The sequence below is a fragment of the Peromyscus californicus genome, unplaced genomic scaffold (genome assembly GCF_007827085.1).
Source record: "Peromyscus californicus insignis strain IS unplaced genomic scaffold, ASM782708v3 Scaffold_5__1_contigs__length_169319896, whole genome shotgun sequence".
NCBI classification, from domain to species: domain Eukaryota; kingdom Metazoa; phylum Chordata; class Mammalia; order Rodentia; family Cricetidae; genus Peromyscus; species Peromyscus californicus.
In genome coordinates, this window is record NW_026294573.1 from 18,589,687 (window position 1) to 18,601,439 (window position 11,753).

Sequence of the window (11,753 nt, forward strand, 5' to 3'; positions counted from 1 at the left end):
CCAGCCGTCCACCTTATTTTTGAGACAAGGTCTCTCATGGAACCCTGAGCTCAGATTCTGCAAGACTGGCTGACCAGCACGCCAGGGATCTCTGCTGGGATTACAGGCATGCCCCACTGGGTCTGGCTTTTTATGTGGGTGTTGGGGATCCAAACTCAGTTCCTTATGCTTGAGCAGCAAGCCGCTTGCCGACTGGAGCCATATGCCTAGGCTTTTCCCTGCCTTTCTTTTTATAAGACAGGCTCTCCTGTAGCCAAGGCTGGCATGGAACTCTCCACGAAGATGAGGATAACCTTGAACTCTGATCCGCTGTTGCTGAGTGCTGGGATTAACATGTGTGTCAGATTGCCCTGTTTTGTTTCTGCGCGCGTGTGTGTGTGTGTGTGTGTGTGTGTGTGTGTGTGTGTGTGTGTGTCTCACTATGTATTCACTATGTAGACCAGGCTGGTCTGGAGCACACAGAGATCCTCTCCTGCCTCTGCCTCGCAAGTGCTGGGATTAAAGGTGTGAGACATATTTCTACTTTTCTTATTTTTTGAGACAAGGTTTCTCTGTGAAACAGTCCTGGCTGTTCTGGAACTCACTCTGAAGACCAGGCTGGCCTTGAACTCACAGAAATCTGCCTGTCTCTGCTCCCAAGTACTGGGATCAAAGGCATGTGTCACCATGCCCAGCTCATATTTCTACTATTTATTTATTTATTTGTTTGTTTGTTTGTTTTGTTTTGAGACAGGGTTTCTCTGTGAGACAGTCCTGGCTGTCCTGGAACTCACTCTGTAGACCAGGCTGGCCTTGAACTCACAGTGTAATCCGCCTGCCTCTGCCTCTCAAGTGCTGGGATTAAAGGCACACACCACCACCGCCGCCTGGCTCATTTCTACTTTTTAAAAGGTAGAGTTTTGCCATATACACTAGATTGGCCTTGAATCTGAGGCAGTTCTGTCTCTGCCCCCAAGTTTTGAGACTATAGGCGTGTACCACCAAGCCTGGCTTCTTTTCTGCAAAACTGGGATTCAAATCGAGAGACTTGTATATTATTCACTCTTAAAAACTCTAGGCCGGCCGGGCGGTGGTGGCGCACGCCTTTAATCCCAGCACTGGGGAGGCAGAGCCAGGCAGATCTCTGTGAGTTCAAGACCAGCCTGGACTACAGAGTGAGTTCCAGGAAAGGAGCAAAGCTACACAGAGAAGCCCCTGTCTCAAAAAAACAAAACCAAAAAGAAAAAAAAACCTCTAAAAATCGAGGTGACTCATACCTGTAATCCTAGCATTTGGAAGGTGGAGGTAGGACGCTCAGGACCGTTCGCTGCTACATAGAGTGTGAGTCCAGCCTGGGCTACATGAGACCACACCTTAGGACACCAAACCAAACCTAAACCAACACCGCTACAGAAAAGGAACATTTATGGCTAGTTCACTTCCTCTAACCTTTGCCATGAACAATCCCAGGACATCTAATCAGAAAATTATTGTTTGGGGTCTTTAAAGTTTTCTGGCCACCTGTGCTAGCTTTTCTTAGGGTGAACAATTGTCATCCGACAGCACCCCTGGAAAGCATTTTTTCTGTTGCGGTCTTGATCCTGGCTGGCAAGCCCCGTTGGTCACTAACCACCTCAGCCTGCCAGCGGCTACCTTGGTCATAATCTGCAAACAGCGTCTCTGTGGGCCAGCTGAACTTTGAAGTTCTGATGGTGAATCGAGATATTGAATTAGATCATTCAGAATCCAGTAGCCTGCGTGGGCACTAAGGGAGACTACCGGAAGCAGAGGCTGGACAGTTAGTATCTGGGGCTTCAAATGAATAGCCTACTATGTACTGCCAATTCATTTCCCCGACTTCCACAGCCAGCCAGTCATCAATAAATGGAGACGTAGGAGACTTTATCCCCAGGGTGCTGGGGGGTAGCCAGGAAAAAGCAAACCCAGGGAGCCTGGATAGTTCTGGAGGGCTTGTGCCTTTAGGATAGGGCTGTGTGGAAGACCTGAACCGGAGCCAGGCCTTGAATAATGAGTAACTGTGGGGCTCAGGAGTGAAACTGAAAAGCTTAGAGGGAGGGGCAGACAAGGTGTGTTAGGGAAGAGAACTCTAAATCAGTGTGGTTTCCACAGTGAGGAGCGTGGCATGCATCCCTGGTGCTGGACTAAACAACCGGACTCAGAAGAACTTGGGGAGGAAAGGGTTTATTTCAGTTCCCAGGTTACAGTCCATCCTGGAGGAAAGCCAAGGCAGGAATCTGGAGGGAGGAAGTGAAGACTGTGGAGGAACAGTGCCTACCGGCTTGTTTCCTCTGACTGGAGCTCAGCCAGCTTTCTAAACAGCCCAGACTCCCCACCCCCCACCCCCCCCCGCTCCCCACCCCCCCACCCCCCCCCTCACGCCGCCCAGGTGGCACCTCCCACAGTGGTCCTGGCCCTTGCACATGAATTAGCAATCAAGAAAATGCCCCCCAGACACACCCACAGGCCAGTCGGATCCAGGCAGTTCCTCAGTTCCTCACCTGAGGCTCCCTCAGATTGACTCTGGGTTCAGCTGAAGCTAACAGAGATAACAGAAGGGCATTTGGTCTAGTTTAGTAAGGTCTTAAATCTGAAGCCATGTTAGTCAGACTTCCCTTACTGTTAAAATACATGAGATAACTAATTTATGAGGAGAAAAGGGGGAAAAAAATTGAGACAGACTCTCACTATGCAGCTCTGGCTGGTCTGGAACTCACACAGATCTGCCTGCGTCTACCTCCTGAATGCTAGGATTAAAAGCATGTGCCACTGAACCATCAAGAAAAAAAAAAAATAGCTGGGTGGTGGTGGTGCATGCCTTTAATCCCAGCACTTGGGAGGCAGAGGCAGGAAGATCTCAGTGAGTTTGAGGTCAGCCTCAAACTGACCAGAGCAAGTTCCAGGACAGCCAGAGAAACCCTGTCTCGAAAACTACCCCCTCAAAAAAAAGAAAGAAAAGAAACAAAAAGGAAAAAAAATAAAAAATTTAAAATACATTTATTTTATTTATGTCTGTCTGTCTGTTACCTGTGGGAGCATATGTACATATATGTGTACCAGTGCACATGTATGAAAATGTATGGAGGCCAGCAAAGGTATCAGCTCTCCAACAGCTGGAATGACAGGAGTTGGCAAAACGCCCCTCTGTCACAGGAGTTCTGGCATTTGACCTCTGGTCCTCATGGTTTTGCAGCACATGATCAGAAGAACAGAACAGTCATCTCCATCCCTGGTTTTTGTTGTTTGGAGATTAGGGTCTCATGTACTTCAGGCTGACCTCTAACTCACTTAGTGGACAAGGATAACTTTGAACTTCTGCTCTCCCTGCCTTCATCTTCTAAACGTCACCTATGACCCTTGGAAAACACAGATATTTACATTACGATTCATAACAGTAGCAAAATTATATTTATGAAGTAGAAATGAAATAATTATGTGGTCAGGGTCACCACATCATGAGGGATTGTATTAAAGGGTCACAGTGTTAGGAGGATTGAGAACCACTGCTCTCAAGATGCTCGGATAGCAAGTGTGTGCCACCCCTCCACACGACAAACACTTGCTTTTGGTTCAAGGCTCAGACCATGGTTGCGTAGCTCTTTTGCTCTGGATCTGGGGTGGGGCAGCACTGGGTGCCCGGCATACACCAGAGGAAGCTGCTCACTTCCTGGCAGCCAGGGAGCAAAGAGAGCAGGGGTGGGTACCTGGTCTCAATATCCTCTTCAAGGGCATGCCCTCCATGACTTTATTTCCAATCAAGCTCCACCTCTTAAAAATTCCATCATATGGTGGTATGGTGGCATGTAAATCCCAGTGCTCTGGAGGCACAGGTAGGCAGGATCTCTGTGAATTTGAGGCCTTGGGTGGTCTACAGAGTGAGTTCCACACTAGCCATGGCTATACAGTGAGACTCTGTCTTAAAAATAATAAATAAGTAAGAAAGAAGAAAGGAAGGAAGAGAGAGAGAGAGAGAGAAAGAAAGAAAGAAAGAAAGAAAGAAAGAAAGAAAGAAAGAAAGAAAGAAAGAAAGAAAGAAAGAAAGAAAGAAAGAAAGTTAGTTCCATCCACTTCCAACAGGCTGGAGACCAAGGCTTCAACCACACCTTCAACAGACCTTTGGGGGACGCTTACCTCAGCGGCTTTTGTCTTTGAAGATAAAAGGGATTCATGAAAGGCTTCTGAGAAAGAATGTTAAAAGCGGTTTCAAACCCTCATTCTCCCTTACGTCAGCATCTTCTCACACTTGCCTGAGTTCGCACAGTGAGGCCTGTACGTTGCCTCCTACCTGCTAATCACCCTTGGGGCCACCTCCTCCCGCGGTGCCCAGGACATCAAGAAGATTCTAGACAGCGTGGGCATAGACCAACTCAACAAGGCCATCAGTGAGCTGAATGAAAGAAACATTGACGACGATGACGAGGTCATGGCCCAGGAGGTTGGGAAGCTGGCCAGTGGGCTGCTGGTGGGGCAAGGCTGCGGCTGACTTCTGCTGCCGATGCAGCTCTTACGGCGGCGGCTCTGCCCTTGCTGCAAGCGGAGGCGAAGGAAAACAAGAAGGAAGAGGAGTCTGAGGAGTCAGACGAGGACATGGCATTTGCCTGGTTTAATGACATTCCTGCTCCTGTGCAAATAAGGCCTTTTAATACACCTTGAAAAAAGAAAAGAATGCTACGAAGATAGTATGGTACCCGACTCCAGTTTATCTTTGAATTTTAGACTGTCCAGACGGAAGTGCGGTTGGGCGAAGAGAGAGGGCTGTAGTTACTTTTCTGACAAAAGCAACTCGCAGAAGGAAGGGTTCATTTTGATTAATAGTTCTTTTTCTTTTTTTTTTTTTTTTCCAGAGCTGAGGACTGAACCCAGGGCCTTGCGCTTGCTAGGCAAGTGCTCTACCACTGAGCTAAATCCCCAACCCCTTCTTTTTCTATTTTTAATTTACTTTATGGGAATGGTTATTTTGTCAATTTATATGTCTGTGCACCATATACATGCCTGGTGCACTCAGAGGCCAGAAGATGTCTGGTCTCCTGGGATTGGAGTTACAGGTGGTTTGAGAGCCACCATATGGATGCTGGGAACTGAACCCAGATCCTCTGGAAGAACAGTCAGTTGTAGGCACACTTTTCTTTCCCACCCGATAGTTCCCAAATAACCGACATGGAGACTTAGTATTATATACAAATGCTTGGCCTATAGTGCAGGCTTATTACTAACTAGCACTTACAACTTAAATTAACCCATTTCCATTAATCTTTGTGCTGTCATGTGGCTTTACCTGTCCTCCAGCATGTCTTGCTCCCTCTGCATTTCCTGGCAACTCTTCTGACCATCCTCCTCCTTGCCAGAATACTCTTAGTCTGGCTCTCCTGCCCAATCTCTCTTGCCCAGCTATAGGCCAGTCAGTTCTTTATTAACCAATGAGAGTAATACATATCTACAGTGCACAAAGATTGGTCCACAGCAGTCAGTGCTCTGGACCACTGAGCCGTCTCTCCAGCCCATATTTGGCTCAGAGTTCTAAGCAATTTAGTCTATCATGGTGGGGAAGGCATGTTGGGCAGGAACATGAGGTTACACATTGTCATACAATGTGGGTGACATTGTATCCACAATCAGGAAGCAGAGAGAGATAATTGCTGGTATTAGTCTCCAACCCTAGCCCATGGCAAGGTGCCATTACATTTAGAGTAGATCTTTGCTGTCAGCTGAACCTTTCTGGAGGTACCTCCACAATCACATCCAGATGTGTGTTTCCATGGTGATTCTACATGTTCAGTTAAGCTGACAAGAAAGATGGATTGTCATGAGGACTTATCACTCAATGATAAATACGAGATAGAGTCTACTTTCTCCCTTAAAAAATTTTGGGGGCTGGAAAGATGGCTCAGTGGTTAATAGCACTTGTTATTCCTGCAGAAGACCTGGGTTCAATTCCAGCACCCGTATGACAGCTCACAGCTCCAGTTCCCGGAGATCTGATGCCCTTATTGGACCTCTGTAGGTACAAATGTGGTGCACATACACATATGCATCAAATAAAAATAAATATTTAAACAACAATCCATCCTTTTTGTTCAGTGCTGGATTGAACCAAGATTGTCTGTGTGTTAAGCATATGCTTGATCACTGGCCTCTAGCCCCAGCCTTCAAAGATGAATTCCGTTTCTCATTTTTGGCAGGGAGAGAATGGATCTTTGTGTGAGGGATTTTTGCCTCCTTTTATGGGTTGTTACAATTGTAATAAGAAGTATCTGTAGATTAATGAGGTAGAACACTGGACTGAGCACAGGAACAGATCACTCTGGTAATTTGTCTACTGCTCTCTGCCCTACCTGTCTACCTCCTCACTCCGCTGTGCATCAGAGAAAGACAAACTGTATTTTCCTAGCTCTTGCCTACCTGCCTTCTACTTAGGTATGATTTTTTTTTTAAAGGAAGTTGATTCCCTTCCGGCTTCTGGATTCTAGTGGCATCTTTGGTAGCAGTGGGGAATGGCAGTAACAGTGTTGCCTGTCAAGGCAACAGTGGATCTGGGTAGTGAGGGAGACCAGCTCCCACTTTTTCCCCCAGAGTACTCTTGAGGAGGGAGAAGTGAGAAATATTTAGATAGAAACATAGAGGAGAAAGATAGTTAGAAACATAGGACAGCCTCGGGAGGGCCTGGATCAAAATCCACTGGCCCCTCCTGTCTCTGCTAAAGGGCTTTTAAGGGAATTCCAAGGGTTGGAGCAAAAGACCTCTGCCCAGCACAGCCAAGTGTAGACCATCCCAAACACCTGGTAACCACGCACATGGTCAAGCCATCCCCTAATGCAGCGCTACTGGGTAAAGCAAGCTCAGGTCTCATTAGGAAACCTCCGGGGGCTCCCACAGGGAGACCTCTGCAGGACTAACAGCAATGGCTCGGAAGTATAGAACTTGGTAGTTCCTGCCAACACAAGCTTTAGGGACCATGTGCCTTTGAGCTTTGGGTGACTGCTTCCTTCTGCACCCCAGCATTGAGGTTTTGTAAGTACTAACCTCTGAGTGGTCCTGAAAGAAGGAAGCAACAGAAGGGAGGAGGATTCGCCTTGGCTCACCGTTTGAGAAGATACAGTTCACCATGGCAGGATGGTTGCCTTAATCAGTGTTCTATTGCTGTGAAGAGACACCATGGCAACTCTAAGAAAGAAAGCGTTTAATTGGGGCTTGCTTGTGGTTTCTGAGGTTTAGTCCAAGATCATCAAGTTAGAGAGCATGGTGGCACATAGGCAGACATGGTGCTGGAGAAGTAGCTGACAGTTCTACATCCAGATCCACAGGCAGCAGAGAGAGTGACCCTGGGCCTCACTTGGGCTTTTGAAACCTCAAAGCCCACCCCCAATAATACACTTCCTCAAACAAGGCCACACCTCCTAATCCTTCTCAAGTAGTGCCACTCCTGAATGACTAAGCATTAAAATATATGAGTCTATGGGGACCATTCTTATTCAAACTACCACAATGGTGGTGGGAATCACAGAGGAAGTAGTTCTTCATTTGTGGTGGTGGGAACCTGCTCCAATCTGGCTTAGTCTGGAAGCAGCGAGAGGGCTGGAAGCTTGGCCTTGGCTGGTCTATAAACCGAAAGGCCTGCCTCTCATTATCTCATTTCCTTCAGTTAGGCCCCAACTGAGGGTCTGTAAACAGTGTCACCTGCTGGAGACCAAATGTTCACAGATATGTGGGGGACAATTCATATTCAACCTATAACACTTAATACTCCGACAGTCAGTTCCAGTTCATTATACTCTCTACTTTTTTGTTTTGTTTTGTTTGAGACAGGGTTTCTCTGTGTAGACTTGGCTATCCTGGAACTCACTCTGTAGACCAGGTTGGCCTTGAACTCAGAGATCTGCCTTCTTCTGCCTCCCAGAGCTGAAATTAAAGGCATGAGCCACCACCACCTGGCCTGTGAGGAATTTTCATTTGAATGGTTTACAGACTTGAGAGGTTTAATCCTGAGCTGATTGCAATAGGATCACATGCCTATGATCCCTAGTAGGTTTTCTGCCCACCCACCCCCATAATAAGTTTCTCCACCTATGAAGTAAGCCAAATCAAGCTGAATTGAAAAAGTGTAACAAGAGGTATATTGAGCAAAGAAATTCCCCGGCAGAGAACAAGACCAGAGAAGTCAGGCACCAAGACTAAGGCAGGGAGGTTTTTGTTTTTGTTTTTTGTTTTTCGAGACAAGGTTTCTCTGTGTAGCTTTGCGCCTTTCCTGGATCTCGCTCTGTAGACCAGGCTGGCCTCGAACTCACAGAGATCTGCCTGCCTCTGCCTCCCGAGTGCTGGGATTAAAGGTGTGCGTCACCACCGCCCGGCTAGGGAGGTTTTATAGACTGATGGTGAGGGGTGATGATGTGACCGCCACAAACAGGTCTGTGCCCAAGTATGGTCAAAAGCTGAGCGCTTAGGCCGACACTTGGGAAAGTTGGAATAGTTGCCAAGAATGCAGAACTGGGCAGCGGGGCAGGGGGCTTCTGAAGCAATATAAGGGAGAGCCAGAGAGAGTCTCCAACGGAACAGTCCCAACACTGAGAAGGCTGGGGCAGGAGGATTTCCATGAGTTTGAGGCCATCATAGGCCACAAAACAAGTAAGGATTACATCAGTCAGCATTACATAGCAAGATTCTGTCTTAGAAAAAAAAGTACAGCTGTGGCTGTAGCTCAGTTGGTAGAGTTCTTGCCTAGCATGCATGAAGCCCTGGGTTTGATCCCCAGCACTGCATTGACTGGGCATGGTGGTGTACATCTGTAATCCCAACCCTTGGTGGTGGAGAGAGGTGTCAAGAAGATCAGAAATTCAAGATCATCCTCACTATATAGTGAGTCTGAGGCCAGCCTGGGCAACATGAAACCCTGTCATGGCTGCCATACAGGCCTACCTAAGTTCCATCACCAGCATGGATAAACAAATAATTCAATATGATTTTTAAAAACTTTAAAAAATGATTTATGTACAATTCAGCTAGTATTTGGCTTAAAAGGGCTTATTGGGAAATGTTATTATTTTTACTATTTTCTACAGAGAAAATATTTTCCAGTTTGAAATAACCCTGGACTTTTGAATTATAACCTGTTTTTATGTTCAAGCTATCTGTGTATTATTTCTCCTGCAGTTGTACATAAAATGTTTTTACATTCAAAAAAGGGACAAATACTATAGAATTACATTACATGAAATATATAGACTATACAAATTCATAGAGACAGAAAGATTAGACGTTATCTCAAGATGGAGAAGAAAGGAATATAGAGCAATGATTTCCTCAGTCAGAATCTCTGTTTTATGTGATGGAAAAGCCCCACAAAGAGACAGTATTAGGACATAATATCATGAATGTAATAAATCAATACAATTAATGTAATTAATGAATATCATAAATATAGTTATTGAATGAATACTGTGAATGTAATCAATGAATTCCACAAATGTAATTAATATCATGAGTGTAATTAATGAATATCATAAGTGTAATTAATATCTTGAATGTAATTCATGCCACTGAATTGTGAACTTAAAAAAAAATAAAAATAAAAAATAAAAACCTTCCCCTCAACCATAACTTTGGTAGAGGGAAACAGGTTAAAAAAAACTTTTAAAAATGATTCATTTATTTTTATTTCATATGCATTGGTATTTTGCCTGTGTATATGTCTGTATGAGGGTGCTGGATCCCCTGGAACGGGAGTTACAGACAGTTGTGAACCTTCCTGTAAGTGCTGGGAGTCGAATCCTGGTCCTCTGGGAGAGCAGTCAGTCAGTGCTCTTAACCACTGAGTCATCTCTCCAGCCTCATGGTTTTTTTTTAACAACTGAGTTTGGCGGTAACACTCTATAATCCCTGCACTTGGGAAGTGGAAGTAGGAAGATCTGGAAGTCAAGGTCATAGTTTGCTGCGTATCAAGTTCAAGACCAGTGTGGCTCCATGAGATCATGTTTCAAAAAAGCTAACAAAGATTTTTATATCATTTTGTAACTAGCTTCTTTCTCTCTTTTTAACTATTTTACTTAAAAATTATGTGTGTTGGGACTGCCAGGGTATCACACATGATTGCCCTTGGAGGCCCGAAGAAGGTTTTGGATCCCCTGGAGCTGTAGTTACAGGCTGTTGGGAGCTGCCCAGTGTGAGTGCTAGGAACTGAACGTGGGTCCTCCGAAAGAGTAGTATGTGCTCTTAACTGCCAAGCCATCTCTTCAGCTGCCTTTCCTCTCTTCTTCATATTCTCCCTTTCTTTTTTTGAGACAGGGTTTCTCTGTATAGCCATGGCTGTCCTGGAACTCACTCTATAGACCAGGCTGGCCTCGAACTCAGAAATCTGCCTGCCTCTCTCTGACTCCTGAGTGCTGGGATTGAAGGTGTGTGCCACCACTGCCCAGCTTTTTTTTTTTTTTTTTTTTTTTTTTTTTTGGTGTTTCGAGACAAGGTTTTTCTGTGTAACAGTCCTGGCTATCCTTAACTCACTCTGTAGACCAGGCTGGCCTCAAACTCCCAGAGATCCACCTGCCTTGGCCTCTCGAGTACTGGAATTAAAGGCGTGTGCCACCACTGCCTGGCTTTATTTCTATAGCATTTTATGATATCTTTTTTTTTCTTTTTTTTTAGCAGATTTAATTCACTTTATTTTTCTTGTATAAAAACCCTTATGTGGTGGCCACAGCTGGAGCCTGGGTCCTCTGAACAGACACTCTGGTGTGGGTTTTCACAAGATGGTCAGTGAATTCCTGATAAGGAGATTTGGTGAACACAGTCTCTTTCCAGAGGTCGGGGGTCAGGTAGCTGTAGGTCTTGGAGATGGCATCAAAGGTGGCCTTGGCAAAGTTGCCCAGGGTGGCAGTGCAGCCCCTGGCTGACGTGTAGCAGTCATCAATACCGGCCATCATCAGTAACTTCTTGGGCACAGGAGCAGAGACGATGCCAGTGCCTCTGGGGGCAGGGATGAGACGCACCAACACAGAGCCACAGCGGCCTGTCACTTTGCACGGCACAGTGTGGGGCTTGCCAATCTTGTTCCCCCAGTAGCCTCTCCGCACAGGGACAATGGACAGCTTGGCCAAGATGATGGCCCCTCGGATGGCAGTGGCTACTTCCTTGGAGCACTTAACACCGAGACCAACATGACCATTGTAGTCCCCAATAGCGACAAAAGCCTTGAACCTGGTCCGCTGGCCAGCCCGAGTCTGCTTCTGCACTGGCATGATCTTTAGAACCTCATCCTTTAGGGAAGCGCCCAGGAAAAAGTCAATGATCTCGGATTCCTTAATGGGAAGGGAGAACAGGTAGATCTCCTCCAGGGACTTGATCTTCATGTCCTTAACCAGGCGGCCCAGCTTGGTGACGGGGATCCACTCCTTGTCTTCAGCTTTACCTCCACGAGCCCCAAGCCCTCGACCACGGCCATGGCCTCGACCACGACCGCGGCCCCTAAGGCCGCTGCCGAATCCTCCGCGGAAGCCGCTGCGGCCTCCTAGTCCCGGGCCCCCGGGTCCTCCGGGCCCTCCAGCTGCACCGGCGTCGTCCGCCATTTGGTGTTTTCCCGAAAAAGAAGCCATTTTATGATATCTTTGAAGGGCCTTAGTGACATTAGTCATAGTTGCTTCATTCAGGTGGTACTTTTATTTTATTTGTATTATTATTATTTTTTTTAATATTTTAAAAGATTTATTTATTATTTATGCAGTGTTCTGCCTGCATATATCTCTGCAGGCCAGAAGAGGGCGCCAGATCTC

The 11,753-nt window shown here is 46.2% G+C and overlaps 1 protein-coding gene and 1 pseudogene across 1 annotated transcript; one reads left to right on the forward strand and one right to left on the reverse strand.

The window, feature by feature from the left end:
- The window catches only part of LOC128096229 (60S acidic ribosomal protein P2-like), an 18,185-nt pseudogene extending 13,535 nt beyond the window's left edge, over positions 1 to 4,650 (forward strand).
- Positions 4,651 to 10,634: 5,984 nt separating this feature from the next.
- On the reverse strand, positions 10,635 to 11,549 carry LOC128096733 (40S ribosomal protein S2-like). Its single transcript, XM_052716677.1, has one exon. The coding sequence runs from the start codon at positions 11,547 to 11,549 to the stop codon at positions 10,668 to 10,670; it is 882 nt and encodes a 293-aa protein (XP_052572637.1). The 3' UTR covers positions 10,635 to 10,667.
- Positions 11,550 to 11,753: the final 204 nt, after the last annotated feature.